Raw genomic sequence first — 27,745 nt, 5'->3', positions numbered from 1 at the left:
CATTTAATACGGCACACAGAAAATGCCCTGTGGAGAACAGGGTGCAAACCCAGCATTCCAGCTTTCAGAATGAAGACAAACAATATCTCTCAGAGAGAGAATCTTTACTTCATGCAGGCAGTCACTCAGTACAATCTGTTGTATTTTGGTGTTGGTTTTTTTGTTGTGGGTTTTTTTTTCCCTTGAACTAGTTCTCTCTTCTTTCAACTGTGACTTTTTATATCCCACTCTAGGAGACAAAATAGCAAGAATCTGGACCAGAAAAAACTCCCACCATGCAACCAAACTGCAGTCATCTCCACAACATCCAAGGGAGTGGTGATGACTCTTCATCTCAGAGCGCCCACGCAGTGAGGTTGTCAGGAGAGAGCTCATGCCATCTTAGCGGAGATGTTCGCATACAGCTAAACTCTGCTGTGGGAGAAGCCAGAGAAAATGCAAGTTCCCGGCATTCAAGGCCGGGTTCCCAAAGTCGCTCACACGGACATGCCCACAGCGAAGCAGGGGGGCTCGATGACGCCACTCCAGACTCAGAGGAACACAGCGGCAGCTCCCTCTCAGAGCTCAGATACCTCCTCCAGTGGCTGCACAAAAGTCTGCCGTATATCTTGATTCTGTGTGTCAAATTGATCATGCAGCATATAATTGGTAGAGTATAACAAAATAAGGTCTGAGGGAACAGACCCTCCCCCAAAGAGAAATACTAACAACCATGCCTGAAATATAATTAAATTTATTTTTAGCTTTATTTTTATTTGCTTTATTCATCAAAAAGAGAGACTTACTAAACTACATTTCAGTGGCTTCTGTTTCCTTTGCTGGCATATGTACTATGTGCTTAATTATTATGGCTTGATAGTCTGAGCTATTAATTGTAATTACAAAGACGTATTAGAAGTGGCTGGTTTTTTAATCCACTTTAGTAATTTTTTTTTCATTTTCTTGTGTATAACTGACCCTTTTTTCCTAATAGGCATTTCTCTTGGAATTGGGCTGCTAACAACTTATATGTATGCAAACAAAAGCATAGTAAATCAGGTTTTTCTAAGAGTAAGTATCACCCTATGCAACAAAATTATGTAAGTTAACCTTTATCCATCAATTTTTGAAAGAAATGTGAATGGAGATACTGTTTTATTTAGCTAATATTAGGTGTCAAGGTTTCAAGATGGAAGTCAAGTCTTAATGCTTCTGTACAGTGTAGAGCTTCTCAGATAAGTAAGGTTTGCAAAATTCAAAAAGAGTTCCCCCTTGCCCCTCTTGACTTTGAACACTGAAATCACTTCAACTGATAGAAGCTTTTTGGAATTTACGGGAGAACATCTTAACTGTATTTGTGGAATCAAATAGCAGTTGACAGTTTCAAACTTTCAGTTGTCTCCATTCACTGCCAAAGGAAAACTTGTTGTTCTTTCAGAGTGGGTTGGATTTTGGTTGTGTTTTTAGAAGAAACCATGATACACATAGAAATTGTTATGCTGAAAACATTAAAATTACTGCTTTACCTTTCCATTGAGTTCTCCTATTTTATTTGACCTAAAATCACTAAGATCGAATCCTCTAGTAGTAAGTCTGTTCAGGTGCAGCAGACTTCGTGCTTTGGAGATATATTCAAGACACTGATACTGAGATAAGGACTGTAATATGTCTTTACAATTATCTTACAGGAACGGTGCTCCAAGTTGCAATGTGCTTGGTTACTAGTATACCTAACTGGATCATCTCTCCTCTTGTATTACACCTTTCATTCTCAGTCACTGTATTACAGGTAAGTAGATGAACATCTCTACTCACATCATAAATTACTCAAAATGTTTCCAGTTAATACTTTATTTTATCTGGGCTGCTGCTGTTTTTCTTTAATTGTGGCATTGGTTTCTCTTTCATTTTAATCTCTATTCCTCCTCTTCGGCCAAACTGAACAGGTGCTGTCCTTAAAAACAGTATGTTGGAATCTGCAAGGTTAGACCCCATACTTAATGGCACTACTGTACCACAGGGAATGTAATGGTTGTGATTCCTGGCTTTGACCATGCCACCTTGCCTTTGGAATACTGAAGATGGCATTCTGGGGCTCTACGGAGTTTGTGTCTCCAATTATTTTTTTTCCCTTACATTCCGTAGGTACAGTCTTGGCTGTAGACGGTTCAAAAATTGAAAGGTTGTCAGAAATCATAAATGATCAATTTGCAATAAAGAGTTCATTTTCTTACCAAATATTTGTCTGCTGTGTAAACCACGTTTCCTTTTTCAATTAAACCTGTCGTGATAATCTCTGGTTATGCTTTCCTCTAAATAGGGTGTTCCAGTAACTTCTGATAATTCTTTTTGTAGCTTAATCTTCTTAAACCCTACTGTGGATTTTATGAACTTCTGGGAGGTACTTTGGATTGTGGGAGTCACAGACTTTATTCTGAAATTCCTCTTCATGGGCTTCAAGTGCTTTATTCTCTTGGTGCCTTCTTTTATGATGTCCTTTAAATCCAAGGTAAGGAAACAATTTATATTTTTTTGCTTCCTTGTGAAGATTCTTTTACGGTAAAATTAGCTAATTATTAAATTCTACCCAGAGAAAAGTCCTTTTAATTAAGGGTCTGTATATAATCCACCACTATATTGTGGGTGAGAAAACCCTATAGATTTCATGTTCTTCCCTGCTTGGTGCTAAGGAAGGTTTACAGTCTGATCTGAAACAATTGCTTGTATTATGTCATCAGATAAATGGGTTTATTTCTGTCTCTAAGTGGGGGGGGTGGAGAAACCTTTTATTTGCTGCAATGTAAGAATGTGTATACAGGTGGTTAGAATGGAGCAGCTGAAGCACTGTAAATTTTTAGCATGCTCAACAGTAACTGACATGGGAAGATTTTTAGGTCTGCGCATGCAAACAGCTGGTTTTTTCCATCTTGTAAAAAAATAATTCTGAATTTTCTTTTTGTTAATAAACTTAAGCAATATTTGTGTCAGATCAATGAATTTGATTCATAGCTTAATTCCTCAAACCAGTGAAGCTTAATAATTTTCACCAAAGCCTACACTGGTTGGTGGGGTATTTATTTCTATCTGCTTCCCGAGGTGAGACAGGCAAACCCAATTAAATTTTATGTCAAAATAGCAAATACTAGTACTGGTTAAAAAAAAAAATATTATGAACTGTAATTATTATGTGATAGCATTTGAACAGGATGTTTCAGTAGGTTTTATCTTTTAAAATGTACCAGAACAAGTTTTTCTCAGGTACAACTGATTTCTCTAAATACCAGTTTATAATCAAGATCTCTATTTTTTTTCTACAGCTAGTGATAGAACATCCAAAAAATAGTTACTGAAAATTCCATTACACCAACTGTGACCTAAACTGTGGCTAAATTAAAGAAGGAATCTGGTCAATAGTGGCAAATTGTGGCATTATCCAGTGTATATTATAGAAGGAGTATTTCTTCCCTAATATAAATAGTTTTAAAGACAAAATTAAGGAAATAAAGTAAGACCTAAGCTAAATATCTATGATTATACATGCACACAGACACAGTGCTCTGTGCAGGACACTTGTGCTTTGTCGTTGTTATTCAGTAATTTTTAGGGTGTTGTTGAACTCTGTTTACCTGGTCAGTCCAGCTACCCTAGGCTTCTTTCCTGGCCCCCCAATTTTCTTATCACCCCATCCTATACAGGAGTTAATTATCACAAGATAAGGCTTCTTACACAGGCAGGAAATAATGTTTACAGGAAGAGAGTTTGTAATTTATGTTCCTTAATAAAAGAATGGGCCTTACTCTCACCTTCTAATCCTGAATGCAGGACACAATGCTGCTAATGACAAGCTGATCTACATGGACCAAATTTTTCTTATTTTCCTTTTTCATGTAAATTTTATTTTCTTTTTTAATTCTTATGAAATTAAGTCTGATAGCATTGCTAAGTAGGTAGGCATCTGACAAAGCCATCCTGTTTTAGCCTATTAATTTGATTTTCTGCAGTACAGCAATCAATTGTGGTGGTATTATTTGTACAGTTGTGGTGAGACCTATCATCTGGTCTCCATTCTTTTTCATGCTCCATATTTAGTTGCTTCAAGATACTATGAGAGGAGGTTACTGAAAAGAATAACAATGCATCTTTTCTCTGTATTTTAAAAATCCTTTGTGTTTTAAATCTTGAGCGATTCCTTTGCATGTCTTGCTTAGGGCTACTGGTACATGCTGTTAGAAGAACTCTGCCAGTATTACCGTATGTTTGTCCCCATACCAGTTTGGTTCCGTTATCTTATTGGCTATGGGGAGCTGGACAGTGTACTAGGATGGACCCTTGGGATATTGCTGGGCCTTCTCTACCTCATCCTAAAAGTACGTAAGCTTTATAATCCTCTCAAACTATTTTGTAGTAATTATCACTGGAGGGTTAGAGACATATAAACATGTTTCTGAAAGTTCCCCTGTCTTTGAACTGACCTGCAAGTCGATGCTTCAGTTTAACTGATACAGCCTTCCAAAACTGATAGGAAAACTGGCTCAGGACACTACATCTTCTTTTTCTTGCACCTGTTCTGGGAATGGATTGGGGTTGCACAGCAAAGAACACTATTACTGTAGGTCCCTTCACATCAGACACTGATCAGACTGTTATCAGATATCGAGGAAAAGAGCTTGCAAAAATAAAGATAAAATTAATGGCTCAAAGAATCGGCATATTCCAGGAAAGTAGATTTTCTCTCTGCTAGAGTATCCTGTGTGATGCTAAACAAGTTAAAAATAAGTATTCATACTGGCTGTCTACTTCACCAAAGAGCTTATCTGCCCCAAATGTAACCAGACTCAGTACAAGTCTGGCTTGGAACATGAAAAATACTTTATAATGCTATGCTATCTTAATTATAAGTCTAAAGACTATTGCATATATGGTAATAATGCTGATATATTTTCACTTGAGTGCTTCATTTCAGAACCTCAACACTATTTTTCTTTTAAAGAACAGACACCTACTGGGAAAAAAACTTGAGGATAAATTCTTACTTTGGTTACATATTAAGCAACTAAAATAGGGTCAGTCTGAACTATAACTTTGCTTATCTTCCTGCCAACATCAAACTAGCAGTGAGACTTCCAGTGCTGGAATCTGCACAAAAGCTTGGAAGCTTTTTAGTTCACAGAGAAAAATACTATGCATAACTCAGGTTTTCTTTCCCATTTCAGCTTTTGAGCTTTTTTGGACAATTGAGAAACTTCAGGCAGGTCTTACGGATATTTTGTACACGACCAGTGAGTACTGAATTCTCTTATGACAAAACAATAAACCCAATTTACATGAAAATACTTTTTTTTTTTTTAAATACCTCATTCCTATATTAATTTGTATTGTTCTAGCAATAGACAACTGCATTTTTAAAGTAAACCCTGTATCCTTGTTCTCCTCTTTTGCAGTCTGAATTCCTTGACTGTGTGATTACGTTGTCATCTGAATAACAGCAAAAACAACCCCCAAAAAATCTATTCTGCATGTCTCTTCAGATAAACATATGTGGAATAACATACCCTTTTTGTCCTGCTTCCTACTTTTTAACTGGAATAAATATTGGTTGGATGCAGGCTGAGCTTTGTGCTGAAATATAGTGAGAATTGAAGCTTGCCAAAATAACTGACATGCAAGTAACTACTGTTAGAATTGTTAAGTTTCTAGATAATCTTTCTCTGTAGTAAGAGGTATTGCTTAGAGCCTACTATTCATGCAGTAAAATGTATAGCACAGTGTCACTAAACTAAAAAAAATAATAAAGCACTTCTCATTTTCTAAGTGCTCTCTTGATCAGATTGGAATTTAACAGTGTTTTGCACAGATGTCACTGTTAAAACAAAACTGCTACAGATTTTTCCAGTAACTGTGATTGGGGAAGATACTAACTAGACAGCATGGTAAGTAGGAGCATATAAGCTTTAGACCCCAAGAGAGCTATTAAAAAACTTAGCAACATTTTGTTGGATTAGGGATTGACTAGTGTTCCTGACACAGCAGCCCTTACTCCCAATTCCTTTCTGTCCTGGTATTTTTGTGTTTCGTCTTGGCCTCCCCCCCTCCCAGAAACTAATATCTGCTGAAAATATCTTGGTTTACAGCACTATGGGGTGACGGCCAGCAAGAGACAGTGTTCTGAATCGGATGATATTTGTTCTATCTGCCAAGCTGAATTTCAGAAGCCTATTCTGCTTATCTGTCAGGTAATACACATAATCAGAGTTATTTTTTGCAAACTTAAGAATATTTTAAACAACTGGTAAACAGAATAACATAAAGTTAGATTAGTGAGTGTATGTCTTCCGATTATTTTTAGAAATCAGGCTATGCAAATAATATACCGTCTTATACATGGAAGAGCTTAGGAGCTCTAAGTTCTCATTCTTTTCATTACAGCACACATTTTGTGAAGAATGCATCTCTTTATGGTTTAATAGAGAAAAAACGTGTCCACTCTGCAGAACTGTTATTTCAGACCATGTTAACAAGTGGAAGGATGGAGCTACATCTATGCATCTACAGATTTTCTAAAGCATGTCAAATAACTTGTTTTACAGTTTGTTTGTTCAAGCTAAGTTTTTTCAGTTTACTGCAGATTAAATTGTAGGTGGCACAAGGAATGAGTTTCCAAATTCTAGATATCATGCTTCTATGAAATGTTCCAGCATTTAAAACAATGCAGAAAATGTTAACTTGACCTTCTTAAGTTTTCAGAATGAATGCAGAAAAGCCAGCATTGCTTCTCTTCTGATTCTTGTAGGAAACAATCAAGTCCTTGAAAAATGCTGCATTACTTTTTGCAGCAGCTTCTTAATTCAACATTTTATTTAAAAGTTTAAGTAGTGTTCCAGACTGTACTAAATTGTATTTATCCTTCTAACATGACTCAAACCAAAAGGTCAACCTATCAATTTTATTATGAGTAAATTTTATACTCTGGACTACAGTGAGAATTAGAGCTACTTGTCACACTTAGCATTAAAGATCCTTTAATGCTTGCCCAGTAGATGAGAGAAATTAGCTTCTTATTCATGCACCTGTAGCAGCAACTATTTCTCACTGTACCTAGAGATAAGCCACAAGAATAAGATGTTCCCCCTTTAGGTTCTTGTAGACTTCTAATGGATCTTTGGCTTAATACATAAACCAACCACTGATGTTAGTTTTTTACTTAGTATTTTATAAAGTTGGTATTTTTAAAACAAATCTTTAATATTATATTTTTGTCATAACAGGAACCAGATTTTCTTACAGGGGAGAATCTATTTTATACTATATTTGCAATTTGTAGTATGCATAAAAATCAGAGAGAATAAATGCCTTTAAATCTATTTGTTTGGTGCATGTTGAATAAAGACACAAGATTCATTACTGTTCCAGTATTAACTTACACGTAAGCACATAACAGCAGCTCACTGCTAGGTATACCCTTCCTGTTAAACTAAAGTCTCTGAAAAACAAAAAACCTCCAAATGCTACAACTTATTCATGACTAGTCTTTATGCTAATTATAGAGCTAACTTAGGTATAATCTCACTTTTTTTTCCTGCTTGTCTTTTTTCACCTTGCTATTCAGATAAGACCGTAGAAAAAACACTTAAATTATTCTGTTACAGCAAAGTGAAATTGAGTTGCCATTAACTTGAGCTTAACTGAGTACCTTTAGGAAACTTCTACATTTGGGGGATGCCGCCCCCCCCCCCCAATTAAAAAGCTAAACACTTACTTGATGAATGCTGTAGCAACTCAAATTGCCAGGCAGGCTGACAGAGTACTATAAAGTTGCAGCTGACACAGCCAGATTTATAGAGCTGACAGGGCATGATGGGAGAGTGCCCTTAAAGGTAAAGCTACAAGTGTAATACTAGTAGAATTTAGTATTCTGAATAAAAATCTAATGAGATGGAAGATTTAAGCTAAGAGGTATCATTTTATCTTCAACCTGGGTTTTGCTATAGCATGCTGTGTATTTGCTAATTGTATTTTTGTTTGAAGTTTACTGCAGTTCAGAGTAAATGTGCCCTATGATTGTTCCACCATGGTGTCCGAGTCACTGGAGAAAAAGACTCCAGCTTAAAGAAAACAGGCAAAAGCTTCTAAGTCTGTAATTGGAAACTTATGGGAGTAGAAGAGACTCATTCTCATGGAAGCCCTTCCCAGCAGGTGAGGTACTTAGTTTGGAGAATGTGCAGCTGAACAGTTTTAGAGCAGTCCTGAGGGTGGCAGGGAAGAATTAAGAGCTTGGCCACAGCCAAAGTAATGGGCTTGTGCCTGTACCTCCAGTATTGTCAGAACAAACTGCTCTTTGTTTCCTCAGAGAGATCTAGCTATGCCTTAGCTTGCATTTGAAGTTCATACAAGATCAGAAGTGTTTTGTTATTTAAATTTCATCAGTGCTGATATTCAGACTGCTGCTGCAGCAGAACTTCCCTTGAGAGATGGAAAAGAACTGAATCAGTCAAGGGGAAAAAAAAAAAAAAAAAAAGAGTAGGGGGAACTTAAGGTTGGATTTTGAATCTCTGATGGGCCCATAGAGACTTTTGGCAGCTCACTTGGTTACATAATTGTATTTAGACTTTCCCAAACTTCATCATGAACATACAGTTCAGCTAAAGAGTGTTTTAAGTTTTTTTTCTTCAAACAGGTATTGTGTGAGTACTGTGTAAACAATTTGAGTGCTATATTTAATTTAGTCAACAAATGGCACCTTTTAAAAAAGCTTTGCTTGTGTGAGTAAAATGCATGACTAAACCCAATACACAGTTTATAAGGACAGATGTAATAACCAACCCTTTCTAAAATACTGGGCAAAACAAAAATTGTAACTTATCCTGGATTAGCTTTTCCTGAAATGCCAATACCAACAGCTTAATCACTTTTTAATTCAAAAATACTTTCAGAGAAAAAAAAAATTCATTAGACTTGGACATGATGTTAGAGTGAGGAAATGCACTTCCTAATACTTGAATATTGATTAAATTCATGGCCTACCAGTAATGGGTAGCCATTCATCAGAATTCCAGTACTCTGTGACAGACTTTCAAAAATGGTTTTAGAACAATAGGTCTAAATCACCTAATCCATTCCTGAAATACTAACTGGGAAGGTAGACTCTGAGATGCACCAGCTGCTTAATACTAACAGTTGTCCTGAAAGCAGAGCCACTACTCTACTGACTAAGGAAAAAGATCTGAGAAACAAGTACGCTTTCTTACGGCCTTATCCAGAAGATGAGTAAATAGCAGCCCCGTTGCTTATGCAGCAGGGAATAGTGAGAAGGAAGCTTGCCGCTCCATCATAGAATCTATGATTCTATGATTGTGCAAAGCTGAAGTGGTCTGTCAGGACCAATAGCTTGGACTGGTAGACCTAAGATGTACTAGGAGGGTAGTTACAGATAAGAAACATGCTGCTGTACGCATATACATTCAAAGTATGCAGGGAAATTTGAAAGAAATTAGCCTGAACTAAATATTCTTTTGCTATAGAACAAAAGCATCTATAAACTACATACTGCAACAGGTAGTTCAATATCTGAGACGGATACTGTACATTGAGGAATTAAGGCATCAAGAACTGTATGCAAGGCCAGCATTACTACTAAAAAATATGAAACTAATTTAGAAGCATCCCACTTGTGGTTAAGAAAAAAACCCACAGGAATTGGACAGTGTCATCTAGCCTGTAAAGCTCACCAAGACTATTTTATGAAGCACAACAAAACATGATGTCAGTGCTTTGAGTCAACCTTGGATTGTTGCTGATCCTTTGGTCTTTGTCTACCACATAGTAGTAACACTACCTTACTACAATAAAAGTGGATATTGGTCAGAGATAGGACCAGGGAACAATGTCTTTCATTCTCTCTCTCCGTTGATGATTTTTTTTTCCTTAAGATCCAGTGAAAATTATCCCAAACCAGTAATATTATCAAACACATTTTATTAAAAACCAAAGAACTAAAAAGAGATTTGATCAACCAGTTTAGATTTACACTTCATAAATGAAACAAGTCATTCTCATCTTAGTTACAGAGAGGAAAAAAAGTGAGTAACTTACATCCATGAATGACATCCTCTCTGATCCGCTTGTCAGCATCATGCTATTAAGATGCAACTCTTCCTTATCAAGCCCACTCAGGCCAGGGTAGCTGCCCTGCTTTCCACACACACAGACACACAGACACCCAGCACATGTCTGACTCTGCAGGAGACAGAACAGAGAAGAGGATGACAAATGGCAATCAACAGCTACTTTTTAAAAGCCCAAGAACCTAGGTAAAGGTACCAGCCTTGGTAAGACAAACCAATCAATCAGAACTAGCATCTGTCAGGTCCTCTAAGTTCTAAGTGTAATTCCTCCTCCCTCCCTTTCCCGTCAAAGCTGTCATGAAAGATGATTTAGATCCACAGTTATACTTGGGGCCTACCTACTTCAAAAAAAAAAAAAGTCACTTGGATTAGCATATGTCTAAATTTGCATTTAATTGGTATTCACATCCATCTGATTCAGCAGTTAAGTATATTTAGTTCCAGTAAACTGTGAAAGATGAAAAACAGAATAGGGATTACCTTTATTTCTACTAAGGCAGCTCAAGTTTGTTTCTTGAAGACAGCAGCAAAGCCAAGTTAATCTAGAAGAGAACAATCTGTAGAAGTTCATAGATAGGAACTGCATATAGTATATCATCAAGGATCTGCAGTAAGAATATTTAAGTAATTTCCCTTGTTCTTAATAACTTCTCCTTTATCCCCGAGGGTAAAGGATTTCCCTCTAAACTGGGAAAATGAAACAGCAACTATCCTGCTGTAGAGACAGAATTTTTAAAAAAACAACCAAAACTCAAGCACCTGTCCTAACAATAGTAGTCTTTCTCAATGTTTGATGCACTTTCTGATTAACAATGAGAGCAGGGTGGGAGTTAATATTAAAAAGAGAATAGACCCGAAGTAAACATCCATTCTGTGACTAGAGTGGACTTAAATATTAAATGTTCTCCAGCAGTTCAGCTTTTAGATAGCAAGACAAAAAAAAAGGGATATTCAAAAGAACAATTGACTCATTTATTTTTATCTTTTATTATGAGCTAATACCAGGATGACATTCAAATGTCAGATGGCACAATTAAGACAGTCTTGGTAGGAATTATTCCAGCATTCCCAAAATTACAATTTAGTACACGAATGGCATCAAATGTATGCATCACTCCCACAGAGAAAAATTATGAAATTCTGAATATTTTATACCAGAATAGTTTCTGCATCAAATGGGAAAAGAAAAACTGCTGGTAACACAGCTGACCTATAAACCTTTTGTGATAATGACCTGCAGAACAAAATATTTCCCTATTTAACATCTGGTAAAAAAAAAAATATGACTTCTGTTCAAGTTTAAGATTTAATACTTTTATATGGTTAGCCACAACAGGTATTAACCTCAGTTTTACTATATTTTTGTAATGCTACAAAAATCCTATAAAATCAAATTATAGTGAATTTTTCAGTGATTATAATTAAAAAAGCGCAGCTTGTACAAAATAAAAAAAATAAGATTCTATACTCTAATGAAAAATTTAAGACATTTTTAAATGAACAAAAGAAAGCACTTGTTAAGCTCTCCAATATTCAATGCATTCTGCACTTATCTGAAATAGCCAGACAGGAGCTAGAACTCCACTCCCCTTAGTTCACAACTAGTAATTTTGACACTATTATATATATATAGAGGATCTATGTCTGATATTTTTACAAATAAATACAGGATAAACCATATTGCATAGTGTGTGCTTGCTGTCTGAGTCACACTCCAAAAGTTTCACAGTTATGGTAGGGAATTAAACTTATAATCTATGGGATGAAACATTGACAGTACATGAAATTTACTTTTAAAACCAATGAATTGTATCTGTAATTAATCAGTGAACTCAGACAAACAACTCTTGCCATTCTTGCCAGCCATATTAAACCAATTCTACTGGACAATTATATCCAGCCAACCAAAAAGCAACTGTTAGCTGTAACTAGGACCAAGAGAGATCTGCCTCAAAAAAAAATTTTTTTTTTTAAGCTAATTTACTTTATACTCAGTAAACATGTTAGGAAACTTATGTTAACAAGTGGCACAGAGAGGCACTGCTTCAAGTGTTGCGTATTTGCAAATATGCATAATACAAACACACATGAGCACTTTGATTTCAGTTTCACAACATGTCACCAGTGGCCAAATGAAAAATGGCAATCTTCCAGTATGATGTATGTCACTATAAGGTAACTTGATTTTCCTTATAACTAAAAAAAGAAATTTTCCAACAAAAGGCTTATCAGGAAGGAAAAAAAATACTAATTTTTGCTCAATCATAACCATCTTTTTTTGTTGGTTCTTTGTTAATATCAACAAGATACCGATGAATCCTCCTGACTTGCAAATTTTAGAAAACAGCACTCTGATTGGATTCAACATGCTTAGAGAGTTTATGGCTTGGATCCTATGGCTCAAAAAGATTCAGTATACACAGAGTAAGCAGAATCTATAAAAAAATCCCTACTGTTGTGAAACACTAGAAGTAGACTTTGCACAGTTTGACTAAAGATAATGCAACGTGTGGCAGGCAAAAAGTGACAGGACTTGTATGCAGTTGCATGATCATATACACACACACGCACACACCATACACACTCTAACTAGTGTAAAGCTCTGCAGATATTAACCCTTTCACCAGCTATGTTCATGGAAATGCTTTCTTTAAGGCAGGAAGTATTTAAGTAAGGTAAAGTTACCTTTATTTTATTCTTTGTACCTGTAGGTCATTTGTACAGATTGTAACAATTTCAAAAACATAAATAGTGTCCTTAGAACATGTTTCCTAAATTAAGTTGCTAAAGTTCTGACCCACTGTGGAAGACATTCACTGAAAGGCCATTTAACACTTTTCTCATACAATCAGCAAATTTATTGCCCCAGCATAGAAAAAAATGTTGATAAATTTAGAAATGTATAATGGCAGGGAACTCCCATAAGCAAAATTTTATTTAAAAAAAAAAGTCCTCAAATTCTTACCCAGTGGTTACAAAAACGTTTATTTCCTTATACTATGTAGAATTTGTATATATTTCCTGTGGTACTTCCTCTATGTTTTTACTGACCTTGTATTCCAATGCACTTTTTCCTGATCTTTTGTATGGGTAAGAATCTGAACGTATTCAGCTGTCTCCATCTAAGGACTAGCATATACAAAAGTGATGTTTCCCAGTGAAATGTCTGCTGAGGACAAGGATGAAATAAGCAGGACATGTATGTGAGCCCATGGCTTCCAGTTAAGCCTAGAACATAGCAGCATTGCTGTTTGATTAGATCCATTTGTCTTTGCAGGAACAGGTATTTCAGCTGGGTAAGCAAGTGAAACAGTTCTCTCCCACCCCACATTGCCAAGCTGGTAATTGAGTGATTCGCTTATTGATTTGTTGTTCATGAGGAGAAGAATCAGAACTAGAGCCTTTACTTTCTTCACAGCAACCAATTATTTTGCATTTTTAATTTTGGGATACTTTCCATAATGAGCTGAATCAAAAAATCTATTTGAAAAATATATATTTTTATATATATAAAAAACTCATTATGTTTTGAATGTGAAATACCAATTAATTTTATCTTTCATCTTTCATTCCACCCCATTGTAGGAAACAGCTTAATCAAGCTTGCATGCTAATTATTCCTCAGACGCAAGCATAGAGGCATTTCATACTTTGCCTAGTGAAAGGGCTAACCCTCCTTGACACATTCACGACTAGACCAGTGATTCTGAAGCAACATCCTGACCCTTAATACTGTCAGTTTCAAGCTATCAAGCTGAAAAATCCTTGATAAGGTGAGAAGATGTCACTGCGAATCAGTTAGATGATGTGCCTAGAGTTCTGCAATACCATTTTCTAAAGTTTTTTATGCACCATTGATTGACAGAAAAAAATCCATATTTCTTTGCTTTCCAAGTCGCTCTGTGCAATGACTGACTCTTTGATACTGTCACTTTTTAAAAGTAAACCATACAAGCCCTCATATTTCAACTTCAAGGGGGCTTATGTCTGTTCTTTGTTTTCCACCTTCGAAGGCTTAAAAAAATGGTGTTGTCATAGATTCATGCGCAAGTGCTCTGGTCGTTTGGAAATCATGGGAAAAGCTTGTTTTTTATATGGCCCAGAGTTTGGTTGCCGGATTGGAAGTGGTGCTGAGGCCTCTCCACAGACTGTCACATCCATTTGTTCTATTCCACTTGTCTCCATTGGATATTCCACAGGTGTCTGAGTATTTGATGCGCTGGCAGAAGCACCTCTTCCCCAGAATTCCCCAGGGGAAAACTTTACAGGGCTTTAAAACAAGAAATATAAAAATCAGAGATGAAGATATACACAGCACCAAGGTATGTCCTTTACTCTGCAGGAAGCTGAACTCAAATGCCTATTGAGAAGCATTAATAATTCCTTCCTTCCACTTCGAGAAGTTTGAGAAAGTTTCCATGTCTAGCTTCTACCACGGTCTCTTGTAAAGTAAAATTCTCTCATTTGAGTAGTGAGGATATATTTTTAGATGATTGCAGAAGGAATTTTCTGTACTAACATGATTCTTTAGCGGCACATAAGTACTTAGGATGTTCTGAAACAGTTCTAGAGGAATGGTGTACCAAAGTCACCAGACTGTGAGGCTGTACCAGCGTTGAATAGCAAGCAAATTAGTACTTCTTGTGCTGCCAAACACCACAGCTTTGTCTCTAATAATGTGGTTTGTAAAATAGGATCGATGCTGCACTTCTAACGGAAGTGATGGGCTTACCGAGAAGAAAGGCTGCATTTTTTATTCCTAGTGCAGATCTATTTCAACTACTTGCTAAAAAGTGTATTACAAAAAAAAGAAAAAAAGAAAAAAAAAAAAAGATACCTGACTGGTGTCCTAGGGCTACCTATGAATCTGCGAGGTGATCGAATTTTTGGTTCAAAAGAAAATTTCTCTTTTACGCTTTCAAGTACAGATGGAGCCACATACGTAAAACCCTGCAAAACAGGAATGAACGCACTATAACTTACAGGCAAGATTTACATTTATGATCACTTCTGCAGTTATGATCGGCATGAAATAGTAAATGAAGATTATAAAAAGGAGAGTAAACGTAGACATATGAACTTCTACTCGCTTCCTGAAGCAAACAGCAGGACTTTAGGGAGTTCCTCACCCAGGTGCCTGCACACCCCAGATATTTCTACTCAGATCACAGATTCCCACAGGCATGCTCAATTTAATTAATTTTGATCGATAGAACAGACATTGTTCTTCCTGCATGACTATGAAAGTAATCACATGTCCAGGGTTCATAATGCAACTATGAATTAGAATGCTGACGTTCCAGAAAGTAAGCAACGCTTGTTGGCTGTTTTATCTATATAAAGAAAATGTCAGCAGTAATCAAACTAAGTATTTTCAAAGCCCTTAAACATATCAAACCTGTTGCACAACTTGTGTTTAAAATGATGACAGCTTGCTTCAAGTATCAGGTGTTAAATTCAATAGAATTAATTTACCTGAAATACCCTACTGTTTCCAAGTAACACAACATACATCTCCACAGTCATTACATACTTGTCCCTGGCTCACTTACCAGAAAGACCTGGTTGGCACTTTCACTGAGAGTAGAGTCATCTGGGCTATCAACAGGTGTCTGACGTGTAAACTTTGAATCAAACTGGCTCACATCCTCTTCAGATTGCTTTGCAAAAACAAAATGATTAAGGGTTTATATTACAGATATCAACCAAATGGCTTAGCGGTGATCAGTGTAGCCTCTGGATGGAGTTCATTCCATAGGTTTTTGGCAGAGCTCTGCTGTAGTAAAACCCTGGAGTGGTGTCGGAATCCTGTCGCTGCCAGTGGGAGGTCACTATGGGCACTGACACTGAGAAATAAAGGCAAGGGGGAGGGGCAAAAATTATGGATCAAAAAGGAACACAAATTAAAAAGATGCCTTTAAAAAAAAAATCTCAAATTACAAACAAAAACTTTTAGAAATACAATGCCAGTTTCTTGCAAGTTTAGCCCTTGTCACAACCAGTATAGAACAGTTGCAACTATTAGTTTTTGGAAGCCTCTCCTGATAATTTCATCCTGTTTTTGCAGATACAGAAGTGGTTATATTGTGAGGGATAGATGACAACTCTGGAATAAGTGACTATGAAGAACATTGTTAAATTCAGTCAAAGAACAACAGATACAATTCCAAGATCCCTTCTCTCATTCGTAAGTGTAACTGAAAAGGCAGTATATATTCATTTGTGCAGGCCTTCATGCAACCATGAAAGCACATTTTCAAAAACCATCTAGTTTGTAGAAGTAACTTCCATAAAATTTGCTAATAACAGAAAAATGCTAAACTACCTTCCGATAATTCATTTGGAAATATCAATCTTGTGTCATTTTGAATTTCCTTCAAAACGGTAAGGAAAAAAGGTCTGGAATCCCCATGCTGTAGTATTTTCAACATTAGTGATGGCTAAATCAGTTTAAAGTGAGATTTTTAGTAGTCGGGAACTACTGGGGTGGCAATACCATTGCTGCTGTAGCTAACTGTACCCAGAGGGAAAAAAGACAGACACCCCACACCATCAAAATCTGAGATAAGATAATAGAGGCTTATTCATCACATCACTGGTTTGAGGTGAACTTTAATTACTGCCTAGAATGCACAAAATGCATTGTAAATATTAATGAGCAAACATACAAAATGCTTAATTAGGTGACTTCATTTACTTTTGCTTAGCAACTACTTATCTTAGTTTCAGCTAAATACTGACTTACTGTATAATGTTTAGAAGCAGAAATTCAGAGGTAAGTGCACTTGCAAGTCTGTTTAACCTACAGATTAGAAGCAGGAGGAATTAAAACTGAAGCAGAACCTTCTTCCTCCAGAAAAGTAAACAGAAGGATAAATTAGCTCATGGCTGGTTTCTGCCACCTTCTCACATAAAAAAGCAAGATCCTATTCCAGTGACGTATGAGTACCATGACCACAGAGTCAGACAGAACAGCATGCTCATGACAGCCAGTATTTCATACTGTGTGGAGAATTAAAGAGGTTTTTTTGAATTGTTGATTCAGCACCAGTTCTCAGGAAAAAAAACTCCCAACTTCATCAGGTAGTAGATCTGGTAGATCAGGTGGTGGATCTCCCATCTTTAATTTGACAAGAGTGAAATCTGAGAACCAGTAACCTAAATTGATGCATTTAACTATATAAAGTAGCAGAAATCAACAGCACTCCAGTTTGTAAGAGTGGGTGTTTCTAAGTTTTAGGTTCCGCATTGTGTAAGCCCTTTCCTAAAGGCATACAAGGAATATCTCACAGCATTCTGAGTACATACCAATAAGGGTTTAAAAGGAGGTTCCACCTTTCGTGCCAACAGCTCATCCCAGTTAATGTGTCTGAAGAACGGGTGAGCCTACAAGAGTTAGCAATAGCACAGTCATAATCTGCCTCCTGGGTATAAATCACAGAAATTTAAGAATTAAGCTTGTTCTTTTCAGACCCCCTCTGTGGTGTCCTTCTTTTCAAAATCACATATGGGTCTACTGTAATATATCCTGCAGCACTACATCAGAGTAGCTGGAATTGCTGAAAAATGATACCATACCTCCAAGTCAGACAACATAGGTCCCTATCATGTTTTCCTTGAAAGATTAGAAAAAGCCGGTTTACATGCAAAATACCTCTACATTTTTCAACTTTAAAAGTTAGGTATCTAAAAATAATGACAAAACACTGTATTAATGACAAATTGTCAGAACTGTGAAATAAGGAGGACTCTCTAGTACATTGTTAATCTCACCATAAAAAAAGTCAAGCTGGAAGCAAAAGGAACTAGGCCTCTGCCTTAACTTTTAACTATGCAACACTGAATGCAAACTAACAACCCTTTTCCTTTGGAAAAGCTGCACTAAATGCAAAGACTGGCAGGTTTTCGTCAGACCTGATATCAGCGATGATACGCTCTTATATGGTTGACTGTACAATTAGCATTGAGCAAGTAGTAGAAAAGATCTACTGGAAGACAGAGCTAAAGAATAAAAGTTATTTTCCAAATCTCAGAATTATCAAACAGGTAGACAGCTGCTTTCATTAAGCTTTAAACCATTCACATTTTGATCAGCTGTCATGAGTGACTGCCTTTTGGCTCATTACACTTCAAGACAGACATACTCTCCTTCCCCGATATACCCTCAAAGCTGTTTTATTTTCAGTGAGGTAATTTAAGAATTCTTGAGTTAAGCAAAAGTTACCTGAACTTCTCCAGCATCTCCAGGACCAGCTCCTAGACGTGAGGCAGCATTTCTTTTTAGCAGCTTAAGGAGAAATAAAATCCAAAAAAGAAAAATCAGTTATGTCGTTATGACTAGACTAGTTTTGACATGAATCATCGTTCGAATGAATACCATGCAGAATGAACACAGAACAATGAGAAAATCTGCATTCGTTAGAAAACAATTGTATTTTCAAGGAAAATCACTTTCTGTACCATGCAAAAACAATACTGACTTATAAGGAGTAAAACAAGCATGGACTGAATAGCCATACTCATATCATTTTACTTCTATTTTCTACATACACGTGTAGTACTGACATTCAATGAAATTCTACCTTTTTAAGCAGATCTCTGGCTTCTTGTGTGAGGTAGGGAGGCAAGTTGAGTTTACACTTGAGAATCTTGTCAATTGTTTTCTTTCTGTTCTCCCCAGTGAAAGGAGGCTAGAAAGCACCATTGTAATGGGAGGAAAAATAGTACTTGTTCAGGTCTCTTATTTGTGTACACAGAACTCACTTCAGTAGTTTATAAAGCAGACAAAATTACTGCAAATGGGACTTGCAAATAACTGTTTGGATCAGAGCAGCTCATGACTGTAGCCAGCATAAGTGTAGCCGTATTTTAGTCATATTTCTTACTTGCAGTTTGTATATCTACAAATATTATACATCATCTGAATTAGAATACATGTAACTACAAAAGCTACAAAGAGAAATACATGCAATTATAACTGTGCACCTACTGCTCCAGTCAGCATGTCATACATTAATGCCCCCAAACTCCACCAGTCCACAGCACGATTATGCCCACTCCTCATCAAGATTTCAGGGGCCCTATAATCAGAAAAATTGAAAATATGAACATATTTTAACAAGCTTAATACTAATTCTGACTAGTAGTTTTCAAGCAAAACCACATTTATCAAGTAAAATTTCCGCAAGTGACTGAACATATGAACCATCAGTTAAAAAAGGCAACTTTTAGCCATTACCCCCAGACCAAAGCAATACTTTTCTATTTCATCATGCAGCTCACATGTATTCAATTGTTCCACAAAATGTGTGTGTGACTGTTCCATCATGAATAGATTCTTTACATAATCCGAAGTCAGTCAATTTTACGTGACCTGAAATTAAATATATAAAATTGAAGACTTAACAGAATTCTGATATTTGTATAAGTAACATTAAGAAAAATAGACATTTTTAACATGGATATGTAATAACTTTGAACTACTTCCTGGTATCTTCAAAGGTCTGACAAAGCAATACAGAATGAGGTAATCACACTTAGAAATAAAGCCTCTGCATTATACCTGCATAAGAAAGCGTTGCCATTTGAAGAGAAACAAAACTACCAAAACTTATTCACATATAGACAAATGTATTTATACATAAAGACTGTAGAGCATCATTCAGATAAGAGCATAGGCTATCGATTTTTACTGCTTGCTTCAAAAAGTTCAGAGAACAACCTCCAACAAATTGTAAAGTGCCCTGAATAATTCAGTACAAAGACTTAGACTAAGTAAATAAGTTGTTTAAGATAACATGAAAATACTGGATGGCACAGATTGTCAGACTGATCAGTGTCATACAGCCAATGTAACAGTGCATTCAGGAATTGCTACTACTGTCAGGTAAAATGTCAATAGCTAGATCAATCATTTCAGCTACAGATGATTTGGCATCCTACCTAAATTGCCTTTCCTAACATCTTCAGTCATTCCCATTACTAAAACGTCACTGATGCTACACTGAAGACACAGATCTGTATGTACTTTACAATGACCCAGTAGAAGAAAAATTCCACGAGCTGCAGAAATAGCAAGTCAACCATTCAAAAAATGCCTGTGTCTATACACATGGAACTTGGGAGCTTGATGTGGCCTATTACATTTGAAGCTGTGTTTAAGGGTAAGCAATTAGCTTTGGCAATTCTTCAGTTACACCAAGAGGGATAATGAACGTGCCATTGTTCTAAGGAAATTGACATAAGAGTGAAGCATTGTGACCTTTGAAGAATTGTTTTCAAATGACTGGCAAGGTAACTGTTACTATAGTTCTACCTTGATGATTAAGCATGATATTTTCTGGCTTCAGATCACGGTAGATGATTCCTTTTTGATGCAAGTGCCCCAGTGCCATTGAGATTTCTGCCAGGTAAAAGCTGAAAGGAAACATATGCCACAAAATTAGACATATTCAATCAAGCATCTTAAGCACTAAGACTATTACGTACATACCAATGGTTCCTTGAAAGTATCATTAAAAGTGCATGAGAGAATAAATGAGAGAAACAATGACGCCTTTGAGGATGGTTTGCCAAAAGGCATACAGACTCCGAGATGAACTACAAAATTGCGCCATTAGCATTAGGTGTACCTGTTCAGTAGCTCTCTTATCATGAATATATTTGGAGGGATCTTAATTTACCAGTTAGTGGTTAAAATACGCTTCAATCTGTATAACCACATCTAGATGGCAAAGTTGAAGAAAAATAAAAAATGAAGCTAAGGAGGTAATCGGCAGCACCCAGAGTGCCATCTGTGGGACAGTATTACAGCCCCATAGGTACATCAAAGCTTTTCTGAGGCATTTATCAGCATGCACTGTGGAAAGATACAACTGTATTCAGTTGTGTGAAGCCTAATCAATACAGGATAAATTTCAACTTGTTTATAAGTAAAATATCACTATTCAAAAGGCTTTTTCTCCTTCATTAGAATAATTACCTTTAGCACTTTACACATCTGATTGTTAGAATACAGCCATTACAGTGACTTGGAAATTCCGTAACTGGCTGGTAAAATTGTGTGGGGGTCAAGAACAAAAAAAAAAAAATTGCATCTACAGCAAGTCTTTCACAGTCTTTTCTCCAAACACCAAAGTCCAAACACTTTCACAGTCTCTTCTCCAAAAACATGTCCTTTACCACAACCCTGTGGAAGTTGGCCTCACTCAGCAACCAGCAATGGACCTTCTGTAGTAAGACTGGCACAAACTGGTAAGTACAGAACACATATGTCTTCCCAAAACCCAGTTAAAGGCTCTTTTCACTAGACTACGAAATTATGAGTAGTTATAGTTTTTCAAGTCATAAAGTACCACTTAAGCACTCAGAAAAAAAAAAAACCAAACCTATTAATTTACTACAATAGTTTCACTTACCAAGCTGTGTCTTCCATAAATATCCCTTCTCTCTCTAACTGCATAAATAGTTCTCCTCCTGTCATGAGAAAAATGAGATTATACTCTGTTGAAGTGCATTCTATCATTTTTAGTCAGTCAAAAGTCTATTTTCTAGAAAAACTATAAGCAACAGGTATTCTGTCCTGCTCCACAGAAAGCTGTTTCACAAAAAACAACTGAGAATTTACTATTCTGTTATTCTTGGAATTTTATCAACTAAAGAGATGCCAAAAGAAATCAGAACAGCATGCTGAAAAAAATAACAGCATTTCTGTCCCTGTTTTTTCCTATTGCTACAACTTGAGCAAATTGCTTCTAATCTGTGTCTGTTTCCCTATCTGTGAAATAAAGATAACACTTTCTTGTTTCACAAAGAACCTGCAAGGACTAAAACCTCAGGTACTCTGCATGACTGCATAGGATCTAAGTGTAACATACAAGAATTACAAACCTGATGGAAGAAAAGGTATTAAAAATCTTCCTCTCCTGTACTGTCATGAAAAATAACTATTTTATGTTTCATTCATCTTTCTTGTATTGAACTGGAAGGTTTATTTATGCTATTCTATGCATTCTTAATGCTAACCTATTTTACATTTTTAAGACACCGTGTCAATAGTTAGCTGGCTTTTTATAATCAGAATAAGAAATCCAAATTGTCAATTAATGCAAGATACCAAGAAGCAGGTAACAGAATTTCATATACTGACCACTGAGATACTCAAGGATGAGGTAGAGTTTTCCACCAGTCTGAAAGGCATAAATTAAGTCTACGATGAAGGGATGTTTCACTTCCTCCAGTATATTCCGCTCTGCTTTTGTATGGGCTGTATCCTTTGCATTCCTTACAATCATTGCCTACAGAAAGCAGAGGTATCTGAGCACAAGAACACGCTAAACAAGGCAGACTTTTATATTTAGTTCCGTTCTGAGTTTACTAAATCACAACACTACACATGACTTGGCAACATAATAAAAAAAAAAAAAGAAAATTTCACCACAGTATGTATGTAACATCACAGGTTTCTTGTGGAAATTTAATTCTTAATTTATTTCATAGAATCATACAATAATTTCGGTTGGAAGGAACCTCCTGAGCTATTTAAATTAGTTGCTAAGAACTACACAGACAGAATAATTTAGTTAAAGACTAATTATAATTCCAACTGTACCTGGATAACAACTTGTGTATATCACAGATAAAAGTTTAATTTTATGTATATTATGTAATTAGATAATTTTTAACAGCTAAAGGGAGAGAGAGGGTTTTTTTTAGATTCAGACAGTAGTGAAACATGAACATTCAGGTTACCTTTTTAAGAACTTTCATGGCAAATATTTTCCCAGTGTTTGCTCCAGTTACTTTTCGTACTTGAAATACCTATACAACACCAATACAAAAGCAATCACATATTATGACCGCGTTAGCCATCACAAATTAAAAAACAAAGTTCTGCGAAAGAGAGATGAGATCACCTACAAACTGCAACACTGCCTGAAGCAGAAGAGCTAGTGATTTGAACCAGAACCAGTTTGGGACATTTTCTACTGCCACCAGCTGGTGAGGCTCTGCCAGTGGCTTTGGTCCCATGACACCAACCTTGGCAGCCCAGAGGTTACCTTCTGGTAGAATGAACTTTTCAGAAAACAGGATGGGAAGATTAGACCTGGCCAAAGGCAGCAAGCAAGCACTTTAAGCGCCTTCAGTGTAATGGATTTACTTCCGTAGAAAAGAGTTCCTTACCTTTCCATAGCCACCTTTGCCAAGTACGCGAAGTAACTCAAAGCACTCTGGTCGGATCTTTTCTGGACCTCTGTTTACACTAGTCTCTGAAATCTCAAATTTTTCACAATGTTCCATGCCACTGGATAAAACCGAAACAAGAATATAAGACTACCTGATACTCAAAAGTGGTCAAATTAAAGTAAGCAAGCAAATTACTTTCTGAAAAGCATACAGTATATCTGACAGAACCGAATGACTGCTTTGGAGATTGGGAGAATTCTCAGCATCAGAAATTTTATTTAGGTGTATGCAAAGCATTAAGTTGCACCTTGCACAGAAAAGATTATCTGCAAATTTTGGGGATTTATAGTATCAAGATTGTCTTCAGATTCCTTCATTTTAATGCATAATAAATCTCTGTATTACACCAGAATTAATTTTAAAAGACCAAAGCCTCAAAGTGACTTAGATATTCCTACAGGACCTCAAGTAAAGGCAAGGCTACAAGGTGTGTTTAAGTTTCAGATCACATTCAGCAGCCCCAACAGTCACGGTAAGACTTCCGTAACACAAATACCTTCCAGAAAAAGCTGTAACAAAAAAGAGTCTCACAACTCTGACCATGCCACAGAAGACTGAACCATAATTTAATGATGCTTCTAAATTATGCTACAGTTCTGCAAAAGACTAACAGATGGATCCTGCTAAAGTAAATGTAACTGAACTGTTTTAACTATCACTGCTTTCTTCTGACAACACGGTATGCTGAAACAATCTGGAAATCTATAAATGAAGTAATGCTAAAGGTAGCTGTCTCCTGAACGTCAAATCAGAACTTCTGAATTCTCATGATTCAGACTGCTATGCAAATCTGCAGCTGGAGCCTTTATAAAATGCACAGGACATACAATGTTCTGCGGACAGTGCATTATATTCATATTACAAATATTATTCAAGTACAAGAGATATGTTAGGAGAAACAAGGATTAAAAGACAAACAGCAAGTTTTGCCAGAATTTTTTTTTATTATTATTATTTTATTTCGAGGTACAATTCACAAATTTTAATGTGAAGAAATAGTGAAATTACTAGAAACAACTCAAAACTGAACAAGAATGACAAAATTTTCTATTTAACTTAACAATGTAACAAAATCAGAAGTTATATGTAGTTGTCATGAATGATACAGAACATTTTCTAGCAGCAACTTACAGGTCATATTGGCCAACTCCTCCATGGTCCATGCTCTCACTTAATTGACCCTAGGGATGGGAGGGGTAGAAGGAAGATTAATTATAACAAAAAAAAAAAAGCACCATTAAAAATAAATGTCCTGATGTGTTTTACAACTTCTTAAATTTTATATATATATTAAAAAATTAATTATATAATAATTATAATTTATATTATATAATTAAACAAGTCTAAAGGTCAGGAGTAATAAGTTATCAGAAGGTAAGACATGTACAAAATTCTGTAAAAGATTCGCACTAATTCCACATATCTCACACAGTGACGCGGGGAACCACTGTATTACCTGACTGCCTTGTTACTCAATCGCTTAAATATTAGAGGTAACAATTTTGCACACCCCCAGGTGAATTTGAAAAATGTTAAGGTACTGCATTTTTCTTTGCAGTTGCTCTTGCATACAAATTTAAAAATCCTATTACAGTACTATACAAATCAGAACAATAGTAAAGACTATGTGAATAGTTGGAACTGGGATTCATACGCACCAGAGACAAATAATCTACCGAGAAGGTTTTATTATTCTGTATTGGTAACAGTCAAATCCCAATAGTAACAAAAGAATTAAGCTTTACTCTGATGTTAAATACCTTATCGGACCAATAATCATTCAGACTAATGCACGCAAATATTACTAAAGAAGGTTCAAGGACTTCAACATCAGAACTAGTCACCATTAAAGAATGTAGTTCAATTTTTAAGAGATATTTTCTTCAAAGAATTTTCAACTTGATCCCTTATGCAAGATAATACATCCCTGCAATTGTGGGTCTACATGGCAAAAGAAGTGCAAACCAAGCAGACAGCTGGAATGAATAGAATTTAATGGGCAAGCTTCTAATGAGCTTTAGACTATACCTTAACATTTTTATTTTTAAAAATACGTACATAAAATAACAACTGCAAGTTAGTGAGAAACAGCCTGGAATCTACACACTGAATACCAATATATTGAATGACACGTGAAATTCAGAGAACCAGGAGGAAAAAAGCCATTGAGATCTGCAAAACGCAGACCAAAGCAAGGAGGGCATTGTAAGATATTATGTAAGTGAAAACACCACCCAATGAAAACACTAACCAACAAAAATTAGAAACTTCCAATAGCTTCCAAACCATTTAAACATTAAAGTTTACAGAGGCTGGTTTATTTTGGTGGGTGATCTAGAGGGGAATTTAACTCCTGGTTCTATCTATTAGCACCACAAGCAGTTATGGAGTCCAAAAGTTCAAGTTTGTTTCCAGGTCAGAATGTTGCTAGCTCCTGTCCTCTTGATAACATTTATTAGAGAAATCCAGCTTATTGACATCTGTTTCACAATAAAACCCACTGAAGCTGCCCTTGACCCTACCATTAGATGCCAACAAACGAATTTAAAAAAATTTCAACAAATACGGAGAATAAACACCCATCATGTTCCTAGAACAACTTCTCAAGTTAGCCAATGGTTCTAGCAAAGTTTACACATGCTTTTCTTGCCCCTTTGAACTATGGTTTTCATTCTCAGTATTAACTTGAACAAAATTCACTTTAGATACCACTCCACTATTTTCAGGATTTCTTCTCATTTCAAAAACCAAGAAATGCAATGGTGTGCTGGCTGGAAGGCTAGCAGTCCTTCAGTCTGTACATATTGTTTCATTTATTACAAACACAAAAACTAAGGCTGTTTTTTTCACCATAACAACTAGTGCAAACAACCATATGGCTTATGAGTGAACTCTCCATTTAAACAATTCCTGAGATTTTCTAGAATGGCTGCACCTATTCAAAACTACAACTGATCTGTTCTTGCTGCTACTAGGCTTACAGCTGTCAGGAGGTACCAGGGACCAGCACCACAAAGATTAGACAAGACAGTCCAGACTTTATACCTTGCTCACTTCCAGTTTAATGATCTCAACTGCACTGGCTGCAAGGTCTTTCTGATCCTTGTAAGACATGCACAACACTTACAGAGATGACTTTCAGTGAAACATTTTTTCCCCTTACACGTTCCTGATGCTTCCCCTTCTTTCCTGCTCTTACGTTCCCTGCTCTTCAGTTCTAATTTCAAGTCCGTTCTTACTCTCCTTTAGCTGTTTGCCAAAAGGCACCTGAGAACCAAATCAGGTTGCCAACGTGCGTGCATTCATGTCCACAGCTGTGCCAGTAAAACTTCAGTCATAGCAATTTTTTTAAATCCACAGTAACTAATGAATTTTTTAATTGTTCCCTGAGACTGAATTACTGGGACATGAGAGAGAACAAATTCAACTTTCTTGCCACCCCCCTTAGAACCTGTTCTTGGCAACATTAACAGTGTGATGTAAGCGACATTTTTTTAAGCCAAGTACTTTATTGATTATTGAGGTGACAGACACTGCTTCTTCCTGCAGGCTGAGAAGCATTCAAGCCTTCAGCTGTCAGACAACATCTCTACAGTTTATGTGCAGTGCGGGTATTCCAGCTGTGATATCAAGAGTATCTCAAAGACTCCAAGAATGTCATTAGTATTTAAATAGCAAAAAATAAATGCAGTAGCAGTTTAAGCAATAGCAAATGTTTAATACACCAAACAATATTAAAAAAGCAACAGTAGCACTAGGAAAATATAAACAGAGATCTTGTAATAAAATTCCCCCAAGGCCTTAACAGAATCTATGTGAACGTTACAAAGCGACAAACTACAGATTACAAGGTGAACCGTTTACGAAAGCATGAGATGGAGATGCACGCCGATCCACACAGAAGTCTAACGCAGCATTTTAAAGCTTTCCTTTCAATTTTGGCGCTAGAGCAACGACTTTATACAGCCCCAGAAAGATTAGCGTTTCTGCACTGACGTTAAAACATGTGACGAGGGAAGAAAATGTGATGGGGGGGGGGATGCATAAAAACAGCCCCCAAAACCCCCCACTCCGCTGCGGCACTTGTGCTAGGAAATCCAACGCAAAACTTCCAAGGCAAAAAGCTCCCGCGAGTTCGGCGCAGCCCCCACCGCCCAGCCAGCCGGAGCGCAACCTCTGTGTGTCCCCCCCCCGACGGGGAAGCCCTGCTAGCTCAGCCGCCTAAAACCCGCTCCTCGCTAAGGGCTCCACGCCGCTTCCTTGGCGCGGACGGGAACTCCCCGGGCGTTACGAGAAGCCCCTTTTCCCCCTGCCGCAACCGTCGGGGCAGCGCGGCGGGCTCTGACCGGGCAGGGCGCGGTCGCGGCCGCCTCACCTGAGCGGGCCGGGGCGGCGGCCGG

At 36.8% G+C, this 27,745-nt stretch overlaps 2 protein-coding genes across 2 annotated transcripts; one reads left to right on the top strand and one right to left on the bottom strand.

Annotated features, from left to right (window-relative positions):
* Positions 1 to 267: 267 nt before the first annotated feature.
* On the top strand, positions 268 to 6,717 carry RNFT1 (ring finger protein, transmembrane 1). The gene is made up of 8 exons (XM_010573777.1): positions 268 to 648; positions 974 to 1,050; positions 1,668 to 1,768; positions 2,335 to 2,488; positions 4,188 to 4,346; positions 5,193 to 5,258; positions 6,111 to 6,212; positions 6,406 to 6,717. The coding sequence occupies exons 1-8, from the start codon at positions 276 to 278 to the stop codon at positions 6,538 to 6,540; spliced, it is 1,167 nt and encodes a 388-aa protein (XP_010572079.1). The 5' UTR covers positions 268 to 275; the 3' UTR covers positions 6,541 to 6,717.
* Positions 6,718 to 11,074: 4,357 nt separating this feature from the next.
* RPS6KB1 (ribosomal protein S6 kinase, 70kDa, polypeptide 1) lies at positions 11,075 to 24,563 on the bottom strand. Its single transcript, XM_010573776.1, has 14 exons — positions 24,477 to 24,563; positions 23,283 to 23,403; positions 22,851 to 22,919; positions 22,249 to 22,396; positions 21,518 to 21,575; positions 20,416 to 20,516; positions 19,383 to 19,473; positions 19,090 to 19,180; positions 18,683 to 18,790; positions 18,325 to 18,387; positions 17,409 to 17,486; positions 15,653 to 15,760; positions 14,938 to 15,050; positions 11,075 to 14,370 (listed from the first exon to the last, which is right to left on the bottom strand). Exons 1-14 carry the CDS (start codon positions 24,506 to 24,508, stop codon positions 14,133 to 14,135), a joined length of 1,419 nt encoding a protein of 472 aa, XP_010572078.1. The 5' UTR covers positions 24,509 to 24,563; the 3' UTR covers positions 11,075 to 14,132.
* Between the last annotated feature and the right edge of the window lie 3,182 nt (positions 24,564 to 27,745).

Source organism: Haliaeetus leucocephalus, unplaced genomic scaffold (genome assembly GCF_000737465.1).
Source record: "Haliaeetus leucocephalus isolate CR32 unplaced genomic scaffold, Haliaeetus_leucocephalus-4.0 Scaffold395, whole genome shotgun sequence".
In the NCBI taxonomy this organism is placed as follows: domain Eukaryota; kingdom Metazoa; phylum Chordata; class Aves; order Accipitriformes; family Accipitridae; genus Haliaeetus; species Haliaeetus leucocephalus.
The sequence above is the reverse complement of the archived record's forward strand: the minus strand, read 5'-3'. Positions and strand labels throughout refer to the sequence as shown.

What these genes read in the sequence shown, in the direction of transcription:
- RNFT1 (XM_010573777.1), top strand. Translation starts at nt 276, where the DNA reads ATGCAACCAAACTGCAGTCATCTCCACAACATCCAAGGGAGTGGTGAT. An exon ending in TCTCAGTCACTGTATTACAG is followed by an intron (nt 1,769 to 2,334) that starts GTAAGTAGATGA and finishes TTCTTTTTGTAG; the next exon opens with CTTAATCTTCTTAAACCCTA. An exon ending in GGATATTTTGTACACGACCA is followed by an intron (nt 5,259 to 6,110) that starts GTGAGTACTGAA and finishes CTTGGTTTACAG; the next exon opens with CACTATGGGGTGACGGCCAG.
- RPS6KB1 (XM_010573776.1), bottom strand. Translation starts at nt 24,508, where the DNA reads ATGGACCATGGAGGAGTTGGCCAATATGACCT. An exon ending in TTTATGGAAGACACAGCTTG is followed by an intron (nt 20,517 to 21,517) that starts GTAAGTGAAACT and finishes GTTTCCTTTCAG; the next exon opens with CTTTTACCTGGCAGAAATCT. An exon ending in TGTGGAACAATTGAATACAT is followed by an intron (nt 19,181 to 19,382) that starts GTGAGCTGCATG and finishes TTCTGATTATAG; the next exon opens with GGCCCCTGAAATCTTGATGA.